Consider the following 25,081-nt stretch of genomic DNA (forward strand, 5'->3'; position numbering starts at 1 on the left):
GATGGTTGTCCTTGATTTTGATATTACACATGTTAATGTAATATATTGTTAGGTTCGTTGTTTTATTGAAATCAAATAGCAGTGATAAATTGCTTTTATTTAAAAAGCACAGACAAACCACAAAACAAGCAAGCCAAACGTCGTCCGCAGGAGCAGCGTCTCTGTCCTCAATGAGACAGAGAAGTGCTAAATGCTAAATCCATGTGGTTTATAACCAGATCGACTATATTTTTGTTTTCTAAGGTATAAGACACTGCTCTTGTTTCCACTGGGTTGAAGGAAGTACAGTATCATAAACTTGATTCAGTATTAGGAAATATAATAATTAATTATAATTTAAAACAGTTAATATGATGTTGTTGCTTACATATTGATATTGTTCCCCATTTTCTTTACATTTATTCTTGTAGTTGCTATACAATTGTTTTTGTGTGTATACGAAATAGATTAATAACTACACTATTTTGGAACTTAAAGGAAACAAAACTATAATGTTTATTATGAAGGAAATTGATTGTTTATATTAAAGTAGTATTATAGACTTTTTATATACAGTAGAGTGACTATACTATTTCTAGTTTGAAATTGAGTGAGTATAGAACAACCTACAGTACAGGCCTGTAATTCCATTGTTTATATTGGAATCAAGGCAAACTACTACTATAATATTGATCCAAATTATTATAACTGTAAAGATGAATTAAGCTCTCCTTACACTATCAAACTAGTTTGACAAAATGGTTTGATGTGCCCAAAATATGGTAGTGAGACGCCTAAATATGGCAATGATATGACATCATCATGTCTTTATAGAAACTGTAGATTTCAGAGAATAAAAATGGAGTTATTACAAAAATACTACTTTTAATTGTTGTCTACAGAATATATTAGTAATAATATCATTTTTGTTAAATGTTTCAAATTATTTGTTTATAGTATTAGGTGATTTAGTATTGAGTTCCTTTCCTCTTTCTTTTCGCTTTCTTTTAATTTTCTTTTTGGTTATCCGCAACGAAGTTGCAGGATAACCTCTTGTGATTGTACGAAATCATTCTGTATGATTTTTGTGTAACGCTTTTCTCTAAAACTCGCAAACATAACATTTCGGTAACTATCTTAACATATTGACATTTACGTAACGTCGTCAAGCGAAGCTTTTCATGACGTTTACAATTGCGCAACGTGACTTAACGATTTTGTCGTATTTAACATAGCTCGACAACCAAATAACATTTCAACTTGAAACTTTGCAAAAGTTTAATTTATATCATGCGCTAACTTTCTGTTGAAAAAAAATTGCGTGTTTTACACAAAGTTATGCGCGCACGCGCATTTAAAATTTCAAAATGCGCAAAATTAATTTATAATCAACTTTCTACGCGTTTCATGTCGTTTTAAGCATGTCAAAAATTCCCACGCGTGCGCACATTTTTACGTGTGCGGTGCGCACGTAGTATTGAAAACGTACTTTTTTCGCGTGATTTATATTTTTTCAGCCTTTTCTAGTAATTTTACCAAATTTTAAACAATTTCGACTTAAAGATACGTCATACGAGCACGTCGAATTGGACAATTTGCGCGCGTTTTTTATGAAAAGGTTAAAAAATTCGTTTAAAATATGCCTTTTTTTAAACAGTCGTAATTTCTAAACTAGACGGTCAACTTTTTGTGGATGGCATATTCTGGAAGTAGATGAGTTGTAGATATCGGATCAGGTATTAATATGGCTAACCGGACATTGTGACGTCATCGTATGGCCACGCGAATATAAAATTTAGGATTTTTGTATCTTTCGTCATAGCTCATCACATTGAATAGAGCGCATCTCCACTTATCCGTTTTCCATTTTCACCCCGATTTTGATTTTGTCTAGGTCAATCAAGTATCTTTCGCATGAATTAAAAATATTTTAATTTTTTTGACGTCATCATGCCTAAAAATTTAAATCACGTGTGGCATTAATTTCATCTTTACAGTAAATTTTAATCTGTTATAGCTCGTAAGAATAAAATGTGATAATCACGATTAAAATTTTTTCTGGAAGCTATTGGATTGTAGATACGAAATTATGTAAAAATGTTGCCAATCGGATGTTGTGACGTCATCATATGGCCAGTTAAATAAAAAAGGTCGTATTTTCATCTTTTGCGTCATAATTCATTACATTTAAAAGAGCGCGCATCAATATTTCACGTATTCAAATTTCTTCTACACGCTAATACGTTGTTGCTGAGATAATTTCCTTTCGGAATTGCTACCTTTGCGTTTCATTTTAAAACCGTCAACATGTAAAAAATTGCAATAAATAGCGGGTCCCGTAATTTCACCTATTCTACACTGTATGTGATATGGATACAGATTATACTTTGTATATACTATATATGAATTTAAATAATAAAATTCAGCAATAACAACATATCATATTCTTCAGTTCAGGTCATAATGCCAACGTGAACACTTCCTTTTGTCCTCAACCTATCCCCTTATATGTTAATGTTGCACCACTTGCGCGGCGGATAACCAAACTCGTCAAAGTGACGAGTTACATGTCTAGTCTCATTGTTAGTTTTCTGTGAAATGTGTTTTTTGATATTACTGAAGAATGTATCAGTTGGCAACACCTTTAAATCCACAAGGCACAGTGGTGATTAGATTTGCTTGAAGTATCTGTATTGTACAAGGATGTTGCAGTATGGTGTCGGGCTTGGCCTTAGGGGACATGCATAGAAATTGTTTTTTTTAAAGGGGACGAAACAAAGTTCATTGAAAGAAATCAACAAAAATGACTAAAGCTCTGTCTACACTATCAAACTTTATGTGACAAAATAATGTGCCCACATATGGACATGATGGTGTCATCACTACCACATTTTGGGCACATCATTTTTGTTTAATATTCACATCAAGTTTGCTAGTGTACACAGAGTTTTAGAAGTGAATTTTATTCTTCCTCCTATTCTTTATTTCTTTCTGTGGTTTACCAGAATTTTTTTTTCATGGTGGTTAATGAAATATTATTTGTAAATAAAGTAAACATCAAACATTATGTATTCCCTCTGTCCCATTACAATGTAACTGCCTAGCAACTAAACTGGCAACCCACTTGAATGTAGCCCTGAGTTGGGAGGATGGTCACTCCCTACAGCAATAGAAACCACAGCAAAGGGCTCAGTTTAAAAGGATGATGAATTCCCCAGAGCCATACTATAAGTGTGTAGTTAAGCCATAGCTACCAAGTTGCATTTTAGATAATTAAGATCAAGTTGGCATTATTGATTACACCATTATTTCTAAATTATTGATTTTTTTTCCTATTTAATATTCTCAATGCTTTTAAATAAAATACATTATATGAAATGGTTATTTTTTATTGTTATGAAATACAGTGTGCCACTGATGTACAAGTGTAATTTTCCAAATAAATTATTATTATTATGACATAGTCTTTGTTGCTATGTATACCTGTGCATAATTTTGTTTCGTAACATTTTAATTTGTTTCCATATACTGTAATAGGTTATTAGATCATAATGATGAATTGTATTGAAAATGTATATATTATTTATTATTGGTTGCTAGTAGAACTGTGAGAATATCATGTGCAATGCGGGCTAAATGTATTAAAGTCTCGGATAATCTGTCCCAATTCTGAACCTGACTTATGCAATGCTAATTAATTTATTTGAGTGCATTTTAGTCAATAGGCAACTTATAATATTAAAACTAATTCATTACATTGTCATTTATTAAAATGGTTAAATTTTTGTGTGTAAATATTTTATGAATACAGTTTAAAAATGTGGTACTTTATATGGTTTTTTTTTTGTGTTCCTCCTTTTCATAGACTTTATTCAATATTTTCTATTAATACATACTGTATTGTTTTTTTACTTTTTTTATTACTTTTTTTACAGTATTTTTTTTAATGCCAACACCACCTTAATAATAGGGGTCAAATCAAAGCTTGTGTTATATTTCCTCTTTTCGTCCCTACCTGCTATAGCCTGTAAATACTCAGGTCATTATGGCAATGATCTGCCTATATCAACAGCCAATCCTAATAAACAAAGACACATTAAGGCATACTTTAAAGCTGGAGTTCAGCTTGCCCTTTTCATTTGGATTTGACATTCTCATTGGGTAGGAACTTATGTTTATTTTTGTCTCTTTTACTCTAATTTGTGTTAGGATCTGGCTAGATTTCTTGGTATAAGCTGATTAATATAAAGACATTTTTTTTGTGAGTTTTGAAAGTGTTTATGTTCATAAATTTTGTGGATATTATGTGTTTTTAATAATAGGAGTTACTGAAATACTTGGTATTAAGCAGACATTATTAAAATATTTCTTTACTCCTTTTGTAAATGAAACTACTTGTATATGCCTAAAGCTCTGTCTACACTACTACTAGTTTGACGTGAAATGTGATGTACCCAAATATGGCAGTGATATGACATCATCATGTCCATATATGGGCACATCACATTTTTTTGGTCATATAAAGTTTGATAGTGTAGACAGAGCTTAATACTTTTCACTATCAAAGTAGCAATATGCAAAATAGAAAGGACAAACAAAAAGGAAACAACTAAAGTATAAAGTCAAAAGAAAGGGCAGAAAAAAAATCAATTTGATTTAGTAGGTTTAGTTTATTGTGGATTACGCAGAGGCACAGATGAGAGGACAATTAACCATCAGATAAATACTATAGGGCAAGCAAAGGTCCATTCAGACGTTTTAATCGAGCGTCATCATCAACAGATAGTGTTACATAGTTTTTACAATTGTCAGTGTTAGTTTTGTTGATGCTGGAGCCTTGTTGACTTTTAGTTGTGTTGTTGTGGGAACTACTGAGCTTGGTGGAAAAAGCTGTACTTTAGGTAAAACGGATAATTAGTGTCAATAGTGTAATTATATAATTGTTTAAACATACAGTAGGTATATATGATACTCTCATTTATATATTAGTATCTGGATCTTTGTGTGGTATTCAAATAATTTTTGTATTTGGATGATCCAAACAGAATAAAACCGTAAAACTTTGGATCATCCAAAAGGAAAAATTATTTGAATAGTCATATATATTGTTCTTTTCAACAGTACAAGTAGTATCACAGTAGGATGCTAGAGAACGATGTTCACTGTTGATTTAAACCAATTTTCAATCTTTTAAAATTCAACGTTCATTTAAATTTTCCATTTTGCTAACATTTTGTGTACTGTTTCTGATGGCATGTTAATTCACATATTTTGGCTATTAAAACAAGTTAAGTTCAGTTATTACATGGACTGTAAATCAATATTGTTGATGCGTGTCAATAAAAACTATTTTTACACATTTTTTTTAGTTTTCCCATATTACCAGGCTTGATGATAAGAATAAATTCATTACAATTTATATAAAGTACTATAAGTTTGTTTTAAATCAATTGATATTGACCAGGGCGTGTCTAGATATTAACATGGTCGAAACCCAACACAGTTTTCGGATGACAACTTATGTAAATCATGGTTGTCTTTAGTTACTTTAATGTACAACACAGTTTTTAGTTAAAATGTTGATGGTAGGGTTTTTTTTAAACAAATACTTGGACAAAAATGAATTATCTAGTTTCCCGCAATAAGTACAGTAGCTGAATATAATACATATTTCACTTTAATAATAGATCTAATTACCTTATTGGCGATAAAGTCAGAAAACCAGTACAGAGAAAAAAAACATTAATAATTAAAATCAACATTTTACTAAAATCAATATAGATTTCTTTAAGCATTAAAAAATCAATGTATTAAATTTATAATATCCTGATTTTAATATTCAAAGTGAGAACTTTAATGCATTATTTAAATTCCATAAGAAAACCTGATTACTAAATTGTTTTTTTATGAATTGAAACAGACCATTACAAATTGATTCAGAATCTTTAAATAGTTGAAGGTATCAAACATACAAGTAAATATTCTCAACAAACAAAACAAAATCAATTACAGAAAACCACCCCTTTTAGGACACCCTTTTTCAGAAAACACCCATTTTCATACTTTCCCATGAAAGAAAATTAGGGAAAATATTACTTTAATTCTAAACCAACCCTATTCAGGGGACACTCTATCAAGGTGGACACATGGGTCACATAGATACAGTATCCTCTTTAGTAGAAAAAATCATTAATTTACAAAAATTAAGAGCTTATATAAAATATTTCTCACATTTAGGACCATTAAACATAATATAACACCATTTGTATCGGCTTATCGTTAAAAGGAAAATGCAAAATATTTTATATCATTATTAGAAATATTTCATTCTGTTTGAGTACTTATTGCAAATCATTATTAACTTCAGTCATTTCTTTTTAGAACAGTAGCCATAAAATGTTATATTTGAATGAGAATAACAGAGATTACATTATTAGGTATATTTATAATTGAAGCAAAATGTAAAATGTTGATGAAACATCAATTATGTCATATAGTATATTTTTAGGTCTATTGGATTGGAAAAGTAGATTTATACAAGCTGTGTTTTGCAACAGTTTCTATTTTGATTCTCAGTTACGGTAATTTGTTTACGACAGTGTTGGTTTAATAAATGACTATTTTTTGTATTTGTGACATTCATAGCACAGAGTTGCACTAAACATTTACTTTTGGAAAAACCTTTCTGAAAATAGATTGCAAAGTATATAAAATAGCTATACTGTTGTCTTTATGTTTCCTAATCTACTGTCGTGGAATTTAATAAACATGTGATAGATTGTATCGTTAATACTACATCCACCGTGATACCATCTTAATAGATATTATTTCTAGTACGAGATGTTATCAATATGCTATTAAAGGATCCAATTTGCTTAGAGTCGATATAATTTGATGATACAGTGTTGAATCGCAAAGTGTTTTATGCTCTTAAAATATTCCTGATTAAGGCTTGAGTTGTCGCAGTGGTAACTGCTCTAAATGGAATGGTTCTCGTCTCAGACCGACGGCAAAGAATTAACCCTAAGTTATCAGTCAATAAGGTTAGAATGTATTGGCTGCGAAACTGATTAAGTCGAAACGTTGTTAATTGGTGAACAGTTTGAGTGCATTTTTGATTGGTTAAGTTATTATGCATTCATATTTCGATAAGCTTCAGAAGACTGGTTATTTTACAGTTTGTTCATATTGTGTATTGAGTTTATTTTTTGACAGATGGTAAAGAAATAATATCGTGAAATAGCAATTTGTTTTGAATTGTACGTAGTATTTTATGTACTTTTAAATAGGTTGATTACAATATGCATATTGCTTTTAAATACTGTATGGTTTAGTAGTGTAAAATTGTAAACTATAGCTTTGTGTTGATTTATGGAAACTGAAATCTTTAAATTTATTTTTTTATTTTACCAGAAGCTTGTCTAACAAATGTTCTCTAGCTTCCATGTCTTTTATTTCTCAAGCCAGTGGGACTGGCAAAGATGTAATGAAGTGTTGATCTTAATCTCATGGTCCTAACTATTGCATTATAATTGTAAAGGCCAGCTGGGCCCTCCTTCCTCTACCTGAGGCAAACTTGAAAAATGCATATTGAAAGGTTCTTTCTTCTTTGTCATAACTTTGACTGTACTTTACTATTATTTTGAATGTTACTAAAATATGTCATTAAATAATTATATGGTTCAGATATCAGTAAATAGTTTGGCAACATATTTTGACTTTGAATATGATGTCGGTAAATGGGCGACAAATCAAGCATATTTCCTTTCTATGCAGCTTCCCATGTTGATAGATTAATGAAAATAAAAATAAAAAAGTTAATAATAACTTATTTTAAATGGCTTTACAGTATGCTATGTGAGCTAAAAGTCTTTGTGGTCGACTAGCTAGTGTGATTGAAGTAGGCCTACCCCCTTTCTCCAGTGATTGTGTAAAGCATCCCCCCCCCCCCACCTCGTCTTTTGTGATTGTGTTCCCCAGTGGCTAAACCCAGGGGGCCCCTGAGCTTATGGGGCCCCTGTGCAGTACCCAGAGGGAAAAAACAGGCATTAAAATAATGTTGAAAAATGCTAAAAAAGTCCCAATGATGCAGAAGCCTCAGTTCTCTATGTTACGCCACCACTGGTACTCCCCCTTATAAAATGACTGTGGCACTCTCTTGCACAATGACTACAGTTCCTTTTCCCAATGATTCTGTTATCCCCCATTGCCAAGTTTCATCATTTCAGATTTTTCATTTACATTTACAGTATTCATTATACATGTTTTATGTCGTATTGTTGAGGGCCCCTTAAAATCAGCTTCCGCTGACTGGGTCACCCTCTTGAAATATGGTTGAATAAATAATAAATAAATAAATAAGTAAGATCTCAGTTTTTTCAGATTTGCACCTTTTAATCTAATTATTAATTGATTTATTGTTAATGCATTGATATTTTTCTTTTTCACAGATTAATCAATAATAAAATTCAAGATGGAGGACGAGGTAGAAGCACAAGTACCTTTATCAAATACAAAATTACGCCGTGTGTTGGCATGGTTCAGACAAAACTTGCTCCTGGTCTTTACAATTGCCGGTGTCATTCTTGGTGTTTTCTTTGGCTTAGTTTTACGTATTGCAAATCCAAGTGAAGAAGCTATTTTGTTAATTGGATTTCCAGGAGATGTATTTCTTAGATTGCTTAAAATGTTGATTCTGCCACTCATCGTGTCCAGTTTGATAACAGGTATTTTAATTGTTTTATTATCTCTCTTATTTTTTATATTTTTTATAGTATAACCCCTATGAAGGGGAAACTTTAGGGACACAACAAAGTGTCCCATTAATAGAGGTGTTTCCTGACTGAATAGGGAAGTTCCCTGAATAGATGTTAGCCTTTATTTGTTTCACAGGAGAGTCTCCCCTGAAAAGAGATGTCCCAAAGATTCTATCTACTGTACTTAATGTTGTTAATTACGTTCTGTTAAATGAGCCTGGTGGAGGAACTAATGTTAGACCAATCTGCCCTAAATGTTCTTATTAAACATTGTAAACTGGACTAGTATTAAAAATTGAGACATATAAAGTACAAAAAGTGGTCCTTTTACGTGTAAACCTGTACTGCGTTAACAATCAATTGCATATGTACAATAGCCTAATTCAGAGTATTCCTGAGTTACTTTGATCTCAAACACTTTGGTCAATATCCTAAGGGTTGTTACATGCTTCAATTAAGCAAGCATAACATGATGTATGTGGCGTTAAGATTTCAAGAGGGACTTTCTGTTGATAATTCAATTTCAAGTAGGCTTAGCCGGCTTAGACGTGGCAATTTACTTTTATTGAAGTGAAAAATAAATAAGGTTTGTAAGATTAGTGTATCGATGAGGTTTTGTGTGATTTATAGAAATGAGTTCAAATACCAGATAAACAACCAAATCTCAAAATAATTTTTCTTTCTTTAAATATAAATGTTTTTCCTTTACCTCACATCACACAATACCCCTCCCCTCCATCCCACTCCTCCCCTCCATCCCACTCCTCCCCTCCATCCCACTCCTTCCCTCCACCCAACCCCACCCCTCCCCATCATATATTTATATTCTTTCTACTTAATGTTTGTCCATATCTATTTCATGAAAATGAATATACCATAGTGATTTTAATTTTAGAAAGGTACGTCATAATAAAAAGTCATTGTTGTATAAAAATACAAAACTCGGGAAATAGAATAATAAGGAGGGAAATCAAATACAGATTGGATCAATCGTTTACAACCTATTTGAGCATGTGCCAACTACTTACTGCTTAGAAAAAAACAGCATGAAATAATAATACTCTATACATACTCTATTACTTAAAATAAAAATATATACAAACTATTAAATTAAAGATATTGTCTCCCTAAGAAAATAATTTGTTTACAATTTTTTTACATTGGGTTTTTAGTTAAATTTAGCGTTTTATTTTTTCTGTTTATAAGTGAAATCATTATTTGTGAATTACTTTATTAAAATTGGCTTATTAAAAGTCTGATTTTATAGATCTTAATTTTTCATGATTTTTTTTTTTTTGTGGGGGGGAGGGGGAGGAAACAATCTTTTGTATTGTTTTTATCATCTGTATTGATATAATATTTAAAACTTTGTTGAAAACTGAACTTTATTTTATCCAAAATGGAGAAGTAAAGTTAGTGCGGGCATTAATATTAAATATTTTTCTTGACAGGTTTGACAGGTCTTGATGCCAAATCCAGTGGTAAAGTTGGTATGCGAACATTACTTTATTATTTCTGTACGACAATGATTGCTGTATTAATTGGTATTATATTGGTACTGACGATTCGTCCCGGTGAGTCCACACAAGCGAAGGAGAAACTAGATACGGGTGATGTGAAATCAGAAATAACTACTTTGGATGCTATATTGGATTTACTGAGGTAAATGAATGATCAGTGATAGTAAAACAGCTCTGTCTAAACTATCAAAATAGTTTGAAAAGTGTGATGTGCCCAAATATGGCAGTGATATGCTTCACATCACATAACATTTTTTTGTCACAAAGTTTGATAGTGTAGACAAAGCTTTAGTTTAACTTTTAATGATTTGTTTAATATCACTTTTTTTATTAGGGCCATACATCAAAAATTTTCCAAATAAAGTGAATTATCAATTATCAATCAATACCTAAAGCTCTGTCTACACTATCAAACTATTTTGACAGGTTGATTTTTGCCACATACACAGTTTGACAGTGTAGACAGAGCTTTAGGTGATGATACCAACATACTATTAATAAATATTGAAGAAACAGACTGATGTATCTATACTTTAGAGGAAAGAGAGAGTTTGTATGACTGTTCATTGTACAAATGTAATTTCTTCTGATTGGAGATAATAAAGTTTTCTTGTGTCTTATGTCTGTATGTCAAATAACATTTAACCACCTGGGACTGGTATCTTTACTAGATTAATATTTTATCATTCAATATACACAAATGTGTAGCAGATTTGTTCTACAGTACTATGATTTTTGTCTTTTTTTTAGGAATTTGTTCCCATCAAATTTATTGCAAGCCTGTTTTGAGCAAGTAAGTGGTTTAATTCCTATTTTAAAACACAAAACAACAGGAGATATTAAGTTAAACAAAATGCACAATATTGAGAATTCTGAATCAGTTATGTACTTGACTGGATTTTCCAAGAATCCAGGGCTTTAATGATTTTCACCTTAGGTAGAAAATTACAAAGAAATGCTGTTTTGATCAGATAAAGATAAAATAGTAATATAAACATTTTTCTTACAATGTTGTAATAATTTGTAACTTGAGTGCAATAATTTAAAAATGGTGTTTTTTTTTCTTAAAATCCAGGGATAAAGACAAGTTATCCATTACCTTTAATTGGTCATTGAGTCATGAAAATTGAGTGGGAAATTGTACAATTATTTTGATCGGCTGATTATTTTACAAGAGCTAGTTGCTAAATTTCCTGTTTTCTTGTTCCAAATAAAAAATAAATAATTAATTATTATTTAATAATTGATAAAAAGTAAGCGATGGCCTTGAGGGACGATTAGTGTTTATAGGGCATAGATGTAAATGTGCATATATTTGCATAAATTATAATAATTAAATAAATATGCTAAAAGTATATACATTTATAAATATTAAGATAAAACATACATAAATTTCAAAAACTGCATAGAAAATTTAAATTTTTAATCTATACAGGCATATGGTTAACAACAAATATAACAACAGGAAGAGTTGTTATTGTTAGCTTAATAGGTTTAATTATTAATAGAAAAAATCATCCTCTGTATTTTTTTCTAGGCCACAATTAATTCTCTATTAAATAATAAATAAAAGTGTTTGTTTAGTGTGTGAACTGAGGTATCTTTTGCCACAACAATTTGATGTGCCCTATATGGACATGATGACATCGTATCACTACCGTATTTAGGCATATCACTACCATATTCGGGCACATTACACTTTATTTGTCAAACTAGTTTGATAGTGTAGACAGAGCTTTACACTACGGTATATGAGAAATAATATATTTTTGTATAAGAATTTTGAGTTTTATGACTAATGAACATGAATAAACATTAATATTGAATCTGTCAAAAGCCGAAACAGCTTATGGCATTAGAATTAAGTGGTATTATCAGTGCTTTTTACATTAATTCTTCTTCAATGTATTATGGTAAACATTGTTTCCTCTTTTAGTGGAACGTGACGGTTTATTTGATAATGTCTAGTGTCTGATCTAGGTGAACTCGTGTTTAATCACAACATACACACCAGACTGGGAGGGGCTGAATAAACACAATCCTTTCAAACTCCTAATGACAATTTATTTACATAGATTTATTAACCATCGGCACTTTCTGCCATATCACTTTTAATAGTGATATTGTAGTTTATTTAGAATATGATAGAGGTTCTGTTTTTTTAACCTTTTTAAAAAACAGACGAAAATATAGAAACAATGTTGGATTGGAAATGAAACGGTATATTTTCTAAATTTCAGAAATTATTGATAACTACAGTAAATATTAGTAATTTAAAAATTTAAATTATTTTTCAATCAAAATGATTTTTATATAACAATTTGTATGTCTATAGTCAAAGATTTCTTGTTGAATGAAAGAAATATTGAAAGACTTTTAAAGTATGTGCATGTTTTTTTTAATTAAATGTCAGTAAAATTATAAAAATGATCAACTAAATTCTAGTTATAATGGTTTGATGTAATAAAAAAAATTGTATAATAACTTATTTTTTCAGACGCAAACATATTATGAGCCACAAGATATCTATGACACTGTGGCTGTAAATGTTACCGCTGCTCCGATCACTCTAGCCCCAAATGTCACCCCAGGTGTGAATGTCACCGATATTGTACCTTCTTACAATGAGACTACCATAGATGTCTTCAATCAAACAATCTCTATACGTAAAGTTGGATACAAAGGAGGAATGAATGTGCTGGGTATGTGTTATCTACAGTATTCCTTTTTTGAATTTATATTATGAAGTGGAGCTTGGCTACCAATCTAAGGGTCCTGGGTTCAAGTCCTGTCATATGTCAGGGTTTTTTTCTCATGACAATTTACAACTCCACTCCCAAAGACTTAATAATAAGTCTTTGTTTATGTAGAGCATTGTGTATATGTTTGTCTTGTGAAATTATTAAATAGTTTATCCATCCTGTAATTGGCGGGTTACTCGCTGTTGGATGAGTATGAAATAAAATTTAAAAAAAATAAAATATATAATAGCACTGTGATACAGTAGAATATCTATTTTTTATATCTATTTGAACATCGCTATTCGGAGGACATTCGTATTATGGGAAAAATCTCTTTGGACAAATAAGAGACAATACCTGTATGTGTGCTATGTATATACACATTGAGACACCCATATTCAGGTGAAACTTTTGTCAAACGAACAAGAGGAAATATCTCTTTTAACACTAGGCCCTACAGCCAAACCATATTGTAAAGTAATATTATGTCGTGGTTATGATCCTCGGCTACCAATCCAAGGGTACTGGGTTCACCTGTCAGTATCAGGATATTTTCTAATGATTTTCTAATTTATAACTCCACTCCCAAAGACGTAATAAGACTTTGTGTATGTAGAGCATCTTACGTAATGTTTGTCTTGTGAACAGGTTTGCTAACTTTAAGAAGGATAATGAATGAATTCGCTTATGGTTATCCTTGGCAATTTGCCTTATACATAAAACAAAACAAAAATTTTTAAGTTTCGTATCTTAACTAGCAATTTAAATTATTCTCTCACAGAACCCAACCAAGTAGTACTAAATATAATATCTAACCATGCTTGAATAACTGTTCTTGCTTCATTAAATACTAACCTATTAAAATAGTAATTGAATGAAAACAGAATATGATCATTGGGTCTCATCAACAATTGGCAAGGTTAATGTCGGTCATCTTGGGAAAAAGAAGAATTTCACTAGAAATACTCCCTAAAGCTCTGTCTACACTATCAAACTTTATGTGACAAAAAAATTTGATGTGCTCATATATGGACATGATGTCATATCACTATATTTGGGAATATCATTACCATATTTAAGCACATCATACTTTTTTTGTCAAACTAGTTTGCTAGTGTAGACAGAGCTTAAGAAAATGATTTTGCTTATTTGTGTAGATTCAGAATTTATTCTATTATTATATGTATCTTTACTGAAATACATTGGGAAAAAAAGGTGGTTGTTTGGTCCCTTTGTGGAATACAACAACCCGACCTAAATCCAGTGTCTACATGGGTGTATATTTTATACCAATTGAAATCAAATGACCCAGGTAATTGAGGTTCGTCTCGTTGATGTTTCCAATCCAGAGCATTCAATAAAGAACCATGAAATGTTCAACATTTGGTTCTGTTCTTGAAAGTTGTAATGATTGTCTCTTCTGGTGATTATAATATTAATTGTTTTACTACCACACACATGCAAATTTAGTTCGGTTGATACTAGTATAATAAAATAGTTCAATCATGGAGCTAATATATAGGTCCACGGTTAAATCAAATAGTTATCTAAAATCTGATGTAAAAGAAGAAGAAGAAGAAGAAGAAGTTTTGAGAAGCTGTTTGAAGTTTTTGTAGGAACTTGGTTGGCAAAGCCCAATCATCATCATCATTGTTCTCTGCTTTTTACAGCAGAGGTCTAAAGTGCATTTATCCAAGTGACACTTAATTCCCAGAACTCATTATTTCAGACTTTATATTTATACAGTCTGTTTAATAACCTGTCCTTCATAAAGGTTACTCCCCTGTTTAATGCTTGTAAAATGAAAGGGTTTAGAGTATTTTATAAATTTAGTATAAAATTGTCTGATGAATCACATTTTCAACAGTGGATTGAAGAATTAGTATTAGTCACAATTGGACAACTTTGGCAAAGAATTTGGAACATTTTGAACAAGAATATTTTGATTTTGAAAGACCTTTCAACAATGTTTAGGAAACATGGTTTTGGGAGAATTCCAAAATTGTAATTGTAAGAAGAAATGTCTATCAAATTAACTTTTAAAGGCCTTCATCTTGCAACACTCTTCATTGGTTTTTGATTTGGTCAGCAGGTGCGGATTTAGGCAGGTAATAAAGAGGCTTTAGCCCCCCCCCCCCCCTCTAATCTATAATGCAGGATCCGCACCTGGTCAGCTACCATTTATTCATACTTTCATCCTTTTCTTTAAACCACTGTATTCTAAATATTATGATAATAAAAAAGTATATCAAAGTAACTTAATGATCTCTATTGACTATGTTGAATATATGACATTAAAAAATATAATTGATTACCCTTCATTTATGTCTGATTAATGACCTTGTAAACTTGTAATGCATCACAATTGGTCTCTTGGTAATTTAAATTTTTTTTTTTTTTGCATTTAGATATTGATTATCTATCATATGAAAGATTTATTGTTTATTACTTTATGTTGAATTATAAATTGATAGTTATTACGTCTTAATATTTTTTCGTATTCTAACTCAGACGCCAAACTATCAGAGTGTCTAATACATTAATAATAGTTTTGTCTGCATTTAAGCCCTCAACATTTAAAGATTATGTTTTAGACAGTTTAAAGAAATTTGTTTTGAAGAAGATTGATAATGGCGTAATATATTTAAAACAAGTGATGTAAATACCTCATTGAAATTTAGGTAATTGTGAATAAATCCTACTGCATTAACAAAAAACATAAATCATAATTATGTGAAAATTGAAACAAGAATTTGGCACTTATTCAAGCCTCACAAGTAGGCAGAACAATTTATGATACTGATACATTTTTACACTTAATCAATGGTCAATTTATGACCCAAGAGCATTATAAGTGACCAAACAGTTAAACTTCTTTATGCCTTTGGTTATAGTTCATGGAGGTATAAAATTACACCTCCATGGTTAGTTGTACCCAGGTCAGTAAAAATACTAAATGCAAAAGTTTATAGGTTCATTTAACAATTTAACCGTTTCCAGCCAAAATGTGTATTAATATACTGTATTTCGAAGAAACATACAAGTTTGGTAAATGTACTGTATTGATTGTGTTAGACACATATGAACTTTTGACAAATGTAAACACGACGTTCCCATTATGAACATTTTTAAAATTATGGTACTGTAGTAAACTAACATATATGTTCATTTAACTTAATTTGTGTTTGTAACTATTGAAAATGTATTTCTTGCGCACTCTTATATTTGATATTTCATATCAATTATGTAATATTTTTATTTGAAAGGGTTAATTGCATACTGTATTCTGTTTGGAATCTTGCTGGGCCAGATGGGAGAGAGTGGGCAAACAATGGTTAATTTCTTCAGTATTTTGAATGATATTACCATGAAGATGGTCTTACTTGTCATGTGGTAAGTAATATTTTCTCAAATAGAAAAAAATACAGTCAGTAACTAGACTATGTACCTATCGAGTTGAAAAGTCATTCTACACACGGTCAGAAACATATGAGCATGCACAGAATGTGTAATCGTGTGGTGAAGAAAGCAATGTAATAAAAGAAATGTCCTGAACATTGTTCAAAATATCCCACAATGTCACATAGAAAGAGTGTTTGAATAAACAGAATGATTTTCTAAGATACCACATGACCGCAACACCTTACAAAATATCCCATATTTGAACATAGAAAGAGTGTTTAAATAAACAGCATGATTAAAGAATTATTTTATATGTTTTTTAGTACTGTATAGCAATGTAATTAATAGAAATTATTTATTTACATATTTAACATTTTCTTTTATAGGTACTCGCCAATTGGTATTCTTTCACTCATCTGTGCTAAGATATTGGCAATGGATGACCTGGCTCTGGTGTTCTCACAGCTTGGTCTTTACATGTGCACTGTTATCATTGGTCTTCTCATCCATACCAGTGTTCTGATGACAATCTATTTCTTGTTTACGAGAAAAAATCCACTGCGTTTCTTCCAAGGCATGTTACAAGCCTGGGTCACCGCTCTGGCAACATCGTCAAGGTACTATTTTTAATGAGTTTTATGTACATGTAGTATTATAATTGTTCTTGTGTTGAACTGGAAACTGAAGAAAATTCTATTATGTCCTCTTCAGACCTATGGCAAGATCAGCACACCTGGATATCATTTCTTACCTTCTTAAATTTATAAATCATTTTAGAACAATTATGTATTTCCAATGGAAATTAGGCTTATAAGCTTTTTGGGCTATACTGGAAAATCTTTTATAAATGTATTTTTTACATTTATTTTCCTAATAAAATTTAATCATATGTAATTGAATTGAATTGATCACTTCATTTTAGAATAAATACAACAAAAATTGAAACAAAACGGAAAATCACACTAAAATAGGATTGAAAAGATTTGAATATTGTAATGAAATTGTCTTGATTGAAAAATTTGAATTTAGGCAGGTTTATTAAAAAAATTAAATTAATTGATAAATATTTTGTTTTTCTCAGTGCTGCAACCCTACCGATTACAATGAAGTGTCTAGAAGAAAACCTAGGTGTTGATTCCCGTATCACTCGGTTTGTACTGCCCGTAGGCGCAACGGTCAACATGGACGGTACTGCGTTATACGAAGCAGTTGCCGCTATCTTCATAGCGCAAATGAACGGAATCCCCATGAATCTAGGCAAAGTGATAACAGTCAGGTATAAATGTTTTTATTTTTAATTTAACATTTATTTAATGGTAGGAAGCTGTGTATATGTTTTTTGTTTGTTTATCAAAACGATCATACAATAAAAAAGACACCATAAAACCTTCAAAAAAGCCCATGGGCTTCTTTAAAAAAAATTGTTATATTACTCTTGGGTGGGCTTCTTTTCAAGATGGGCTTCTTTTCGAAATGAATGCTGTAAATTTTGTGAATTACTACTACAAAAAAGATTTGTGAGACATGACCTGCCAAGTTTACATATTTGTGATCAAAATAACTTTTTTAAACTGTAAAATGAATGTTCGATATAAACTCCATACATTATACCATCATTAATTTATAATTAACTTTATTATAAACTATATTATTTTGAATTATAAAGATAATGCAAACAAATAATAAGATAATTAAAGATAAAATTGTTTTTTTGTCAGCTTGACAGCTACCCTGGCATCAATAGGAGCAGCCAGTGTACCTAGTGCTGGTCTCATCACGTTACTGCTTGTCCTCTCTGCAGTTGGCATACCAGCACAAGATGTTAGCCTCATCTTTTTGGTTGACTGGTTTCTGTACGTATTATTTTCAATACTATTTTGTAAAAAATGTATTATATAGTTTGAAGGTTTGCATGGCGAAATCAAATGTTGATATAAAGTTTGCGGTACATCACGCATATAGAGTCCTGAAAGAATGTATATATAATTCGTAAAAGAATGTATATATAGTTCTGAAAAGAACTGTTGAGTTCATTCTCACTCTTGAGGACGATCAAAGTATATTGACCGAAACGTCGAGAAATATACGTGGTGTACCGAAAACTTTATATCAACGTTTAGTGTATTTAAAAATAGACTGCCTTGGAATTTCTCTGAGCCAGATTACTACTACTATATTTTATTTGTTTTTTGGGTATTTACATTTTTTTTCTTCTTCACCGATACTTCTTGCATTACATATTTAATAGTTCATGGTGATGATTTTAAAAACTCTCATATTTTCAGATCATTAATCTGAATTTGAATATCAAATGAGCTTTTACTTAATACTTTTTTATTTTTAGAAATCCTATGTCATATTAAGCAATAAATTATAGAATTAATTTGTTTAGCAATACCTTTTAAAGAAGATTATACGAAAATAAAATAATGACAGATTTATATTCAAAATCTATTATATCTCTAGCAATACTTTATTGTTTTTTTATTTTCAAATTGTATGTTGAAAATGTTTAAAGATTTGTTATAAGAATTCTGTTATCTTTTTCATACAATAGTGCTTAATAACATATGAGCTGTTTATGTTTTTTAAGTATTAAAGTTTTACTGATATTCTGATAGGAACAATACTGATAGTAAGTGTATATTACCTTGTGTAGCATTCTTGTGAATGAATGATAGGTATACGCAAGCATTCATTCTTTTCATAAGTTAGGAGCATTCCTATTGGAATTAAACATTTTTTTCCGATTGATGACTCGCCACAAATATTTGACATGACAATTAAAAAAAACATTATGTTGTGCGGCGAACAGCTAAGCATGTCAGGGCGGACGTGCGAGTGTTCAAGTTTAGCCTTCAACCATATCTCACAGGACATTTTTATTCTCTTTTTCGTGGATAACTTCACGAATTGTCAGAAATTATTTATTCTTGATTGATACGCGAACCTTGACACTGAACAGATTCTTTTCAAGCCTGACAGAAAAATGTAATCTATCGTAGAACAGCTTGTTTTTACGAAGAAAGTTTTATCCATTGAGGCTGATTTTTGTTTCATTATCAGATGATTGTATACCCGGTATTAGATTATGTATCATTTGGGAGATTGTTCTTTTTCCATGAACTTGTTATTTTAAAATGATGTCAGAATATCATAAGGTGATATATACAAATATTGACTGCTTAGAAGTTAAATATAACGTGATATAAACCACTATTATTACTATTACACTATTCTATTACACATTTTTTGAAGGTAGTTACATTTTAAAAAAATAATAATCAATGATGAAATTTATTTATTTTAGGAATGTATAGTAACAAAATGTAATTTATAATCTAAACATTTTATTATTATTGTTTATTAAAAAAAAGATTTAAAAAAAATTGTTCTTTATTTTTAAATTTTTGGTTATGAAAAAAAATGTTGAACATTTGTTCTAAGCTCTGTCTACACTATCAAACTTTGTGTGACAAAAATGTGATGTGCCCATATATGGACATGATATAATGGTCATATCACTACCATATTTGGGCATATCACACTTTTTTTTTATAAAAGTAGTTTGATAGTGTAGACAGAGCTTAAGTCTATATTTAAATGTTTGATGTTGATGAATACACATTACCTGTACGTTCATTATTCATTTAACTCTCTACTCAACTTTGACCTTCAGTGATCGCTGTCGAACATCCATCAATGTACTTGGAGACTCGTTTGGTGCTGCAATAGTAGATCATCTTTCAAAGACAGAAATGAACGCAGTTGAAGAAGGGATGCAGAAGTTGGAGGAAGGGGATGCTAATGAAATGGATGGCCTAACAAAGCCGAACGAAGCGGATGGCGTCGATGGAGTCCGATCTGATAACGGAAGTAAAGATACAACCTTGTAGTGATTATATACACGCAGTTAAGGCTAATTGATACTAGTATGTAATGGTTCGCCAGAACACAGAAAATATATTGTTGGTGTAACTTGTAGAAAGATTCGGTTGTGGTATTTCTATAATTTTGATCAGAAGTTTCTTTGGTAATATGTGGAGAAGGTCACACAGAGTTGATCTTGACATAGTGATGTATGTCTGTACAGTATTTTATTATTTTAAAGTTTAAACAATTGTTTAATGTAATCTATCGTTTAGAAGAAGTAACAAATGGATAATGTGTGTTAAAAAAGAAATGTATAGAGAAAATTAATGGTTGAATATCAATCGATTTAAACCATTGTATGATAAATTTATAAGAAGCATGTTTTGATGAAATTATTGTATTTGTAGGTTCAAATATCAATAATGAAAACGTCAAAGGAAAATGTAATTTTATAAAATTGAAAAAAAAAAACCAAATGAAATCCAGGCCGAGTTCAACTTAAATGAACAAACAAAAAGAACAAAAGTTATAGATAAGGATCTAGTTAATTGATCTTCAATCCTTTGTTGGATTCGGTTTCAAAGACAATAGTACAACTGTCTAATTCTATTAAATATCTAATTCACAAATATAACTGATAAATACCAAATGTTATTTGATTGACATTATTTCAAATTTATACCGACCTAGATCTGGTTGCCGGACTAAAATCTAGACTGCCTTTCAATTACAGTTTTATAGATTTCACTATACTGCAGTTTACATGATTTTTCACCAGGCTTGGTTTAAACATGGCTTTAAACAAATCATGGAGTAAACAAATATCTTAAAATGCCCCAATCCTATCCAGGATTTTCATGTCGTCTTATCTTGTACATGAAAGTGAATAAAAAAAACAACTTTTTTATTCAATTACGTTAAGTACATTAAGTACACCACATAAATACAAAATATGGATTTTTAAAACAGAACTTACATTGACTATATTCAAGTAGCTTTTAATATATTTTGTCAATTTTTTATTTATTTTTTTTTTTCACAAAAATAAATTAGTAATTCATATAAACTTTCATACCTTTTATATTGAAACTTTTATATATGCAGATTCTGTACCAATGTTCAAACCGAATATGGTACAAGTTTTTAACAGGGTATAATATAATAAACAAAAGTGTTTGCTGAGTACTGTCTTTGTGTAGATGTTGATATACTATTTGGTTATAATAGCTTAGCAATGCAGAGGAACTTCAGCCCCCGCAAGGGTCTGGTTATCAATGCCTGTGAATTTATATATGCGCACGCACTGTATTTTTTTGCCCAAAATATTATAAAAAATATTGGGCTAGAATAGAAAATGTTTAATGGGTGTTTTATGGGTGTGTAATTATTACTTTGTGAAATATGATGAGTGTTCACTGCAGTGTGTCTATTGTGTACATCAGAATGATACAAGAATACAAACTTGTCATAAGCAGTTGATTTATTGTAAAACTGCATTGTGTCTGGTATTTGTATCCTATCTCCGAGATACATATAGGTATTTAAAAAAAAAGTTAGCACAGGGGTTCTTTAATTGAGCGTGTACTGTAGTTTTATTTATCGATGATGTGCTACTTCATTGATATTATTTTGCTTATAACATTTTGTTATTTCTTTATTTTAAGGAATTTCTTATTTTTTGTAAAGTATCTTAAGTTAATTATAGGTGTATAACATTAGATAGTGATTAATTATACATGTTGTTATCTTTTTGTGGTTAATGAAAATGCTTTTAGAAATCAGGTGTTGAATTTAAAGTTTTGTAAAAAGTTTAAGTCAATAAATATAGTATGTACTCCATGAAAATAGCATGTAAATCAGTAATTAATAGTCAAGAACTAATTTGAATAACACTTATTTTTACTGTATATACTTATTGAGAATTGATTTTACACTAATGAATATTTATGAGTTATGTTTATGAATATCATGAATATTCATTAATGGTTAAGTCATTGTGAATATCATGTGCTATGGTATAATGCTATGTGTAATTTTATGTGATCATGAATATTTACTATGGGTTGTAATTTTAATATGAATATTCATGTGAACATTACTATTTTAGTTTTCACAAATATAATGTATATTAATTATGTACCCACCAGATATAAGAATCTAGTTATTCCTAAAAATGTATTTAAATTTGCCATTTCGACACTAATATATTCATATTTTATGTTAATATGTTAATTAATTGGATTAGTTTTCAGGAGTTAGTGATTGCCTATTTCAACTGTACATTATTTAGGTCTATAATAATTGATGTTCTGCTAATATCTTGTGATAACTTGTTATAATAAATACTATTCAACTCTATTTTAGAGTTTCCATTGTATTAGTACTTTATACCTCTGTATAAAAATCTTTATACATTATTATCATCATTTTATACAGAAAACATTGTACAAATACCTCGCAACATATATTGACTTAGAGCCCCCAAGGGTATAAGCCCACACCCAAAATTTGAATTAAAAATGAACGAATTGAAGAACAGTTTGGGTCCTTGATTACCATTAAACTTTAAACTTTAGGAAATGTATGGTATGTATGGGTGTGGGTTTATACATAGGTCTGTGCGTAATGTTATACTTGTACATAAGTTGAATGTTTTAAAAATATGGTTATAATATAGAGAGAATTTGATATCTTCTGGTGTTTCTGTTTATTGTTAAGATTCATAGAGCTTATTAGCTCTGTTACCAATTATTACAGTGTAATTAACGATATCACAACAATTACACCTAGTTCAATATGTAACACATTAGTTAACATTTAGTTGTAGTGTAGTAGTTGACTTAAATTAGAACAATACAATGTTTTGTTTAAAACCAAAATACATTTTTCAATCTTTTTTTGTTCAATTTGTCACCAGGTATTGTCACAGAAGCAAAATGACAAGAACAGTAATTGGAACTTATGTAAGAAATTTGGAGCAAACTTATTACTGCACAACTAACTTTCACTTTTTTGAGTTACAATTAAGTTTTGTTATTTCATAAGAAGCACAATTAATTTATAAATATTTTTAAATCCAGTATAACTTATTCATAATTTGTTGATAAGCTCAGGGTACATTTTAGGAGCAAGAGGTTATTATAAACAATAGCCTTGTATTGTGATAGCTTAGCTAATGCAAGCATTATCAATGTCGACACAGGATGAACAACATTAGCTTTAGGTCTGACATGAATTTTCAAGAGTTAGCTTTAGGCAAAGATTTTGTCCTTACAGTCAATTTTGTATTGCGATATCAATGCTGAATGCAAGATTCTTTATGCATAACTGGAGTTAGCTAATCCATGTAGCAGTAGTTTATATTAATCCACAAACAGAACAATCTGAACACTGCATGCAGTTCATAATTCTATTCTTAGTGATAAATAATATTTTGCAGTACAGTACTTCCTTGGAAAGTTATAAACATAATAAACTATAACCGAATAGGCTACTCGCTGGAATAATTGTTCTGTTTGAATAATAAAAAAATGAGTCTGATCCCACATCCATCATACATCCATCCCTTCACCAGGTGCCAACAGTTTCCTTTTCCAAAATCAACTAAAAGCTGTTTGTTCCAGCAAATAAAGTTTACTCTTTGTACCTTAGTTTCATACACATTTATTCAGTTATAACAATAATAACTGGGGCACTCACTAGAAGCAAAACCTTGTCTCATGAGCGCCCCTACCTTAGATTGTTTTGTTTTTTAATTTAAATTGTTTTATATATGAACTAGTGTATTGTTACAGATATTGTTTTGAAGGATGTGTATACAAGTTGTAAATGGTAGCAATAATCCAGTGAACAATACAATTCTTAATATGTATTAAAAGTGACAATTTGTGAAATTACAGTTGTTGGTTTCATCATTTATCACTAATAAATCAATTGGTTTTTTAACATTAATGCACCTTAATATCAATCATTTTAATTGGTATGCATATGAAATTGTGGTTAGTTTTCAGTATAGAAGAGAGCTGACTACAACTACTTTTTTTGCGCCATATAACACTATCACACTTTATGTGACCAAAAAAAAAAGTGATTTGCTCATATATGGACATGATGATGTCATATTACTACCTTATTTAATCATATCACTGCCATATTTGGGTACATCACACTTTTTTATGACTACAAACCTGTTTTTTTTACTATCACACCATTTTAACATATGTACTAATATCTTTTAAAAAGGCACACATCGAAGTTTAAATTGGTTACAGCAACAATCTTAAATCTCTGTCTGCACATGAAACATTATGTGACAAAAAAATGTGATGTGCCCATATATGGACATGATGATGTCATACCAATACCATATTTAGGCATATCATTTTTTAATGTCACCAGAACCTTACCTGTTTTGTCTTATGTTATTGTTGTTAAATAGCAATATATTACCTTAAGCTCTGTATACACTATCAAACTTTATGTGAAAAAAAAATGTGATGTGCCCATATATGGACATGATGATGTCATACCAATACCATATTTAGGCATATCACTACCATATTTGGGTACATCGCACCTCTTTTATCAAACTAGTTTGATAGTGTGGACAGAGCTTTAGTTTGCAAACGTCTAGTTTGAGATGAACAGTTTGCTAGTATGAAGTATTTTTACCTTGTAAATTAATTTAAGGGAAGACTACTCACCATAAATAAATATTTAACAAATAATTCATATGTTCTAATAATTATTATTAAATTATTTTAATAGTTAAATAGTCCAAAGAATGTACATAGAAAACATACACACATCA

The 25,081-nt window shown here is 30.3% G+C and overlaps 1 protein-coding gene across 1 annotated transcript in view; it reads left to right on the top strand.

The window, feature by feature from the left end:
• Positions 1-24,164, top strand: part of LOC140040178 (excitatory amino acid transporter 2-like) — a 49,777-nt gene extending 25,613 nt beyond the window's left edge. Inside the window, exons 3-11 of the mRNA XM_072085902.1 lie at positions 8,430-8,705; positions 10,187-10,397; positions 11,006-11,048; positions 12,753-12,957; positions 16,263-16,389; positions 16,785-17,015; positions 17,480-17,674; positions 18,117-18,251; positions 20,078-24,164. Coding sequence (XP_071942003.1) covers positions 8,453-8,705; positions 10,187-10,397; positions 11,006-11,048; positions 12,753-12,957; positions 16,263-16,389; positions 16,785-17,015; positions 17,480-17,674; positions 18,117-18,251; positions 20,078-20,294 — 1,617 coding nt within the window. The 5' untranslated portion in view covers positions 8,430-8,452 and the 3' untranslated portion in view covers positions 20,295-24,164. The remainder of the gene's footprint in view (positions 1-8,429; positions 8,706-10,186; positions 10,398-11,005; positions 11,049-12,752; positions 12,958-16,262; positions 16,390-16,784; positions 17,016-17,479; positions 17,675-18,116; positions 18,252-20,077) is intronic.
• Positions 24,165-25,081: the final 917 nt, after the last annotated feature.

The sequence above is a fragment of the Antedon mediterranea genome, chromosome 2, assembly GCF_964355755.1.
Source record: "Antedon mediterranea chromosome 2, ecAntMedi1.1, whole genome shotgun sequence".
Lineage (NCBI taxonomy): Eukaryota > Metazoa > Echinodermata > Crinoidea > Comatulida > Antedonidae > Antedon > Antedon mediterranea.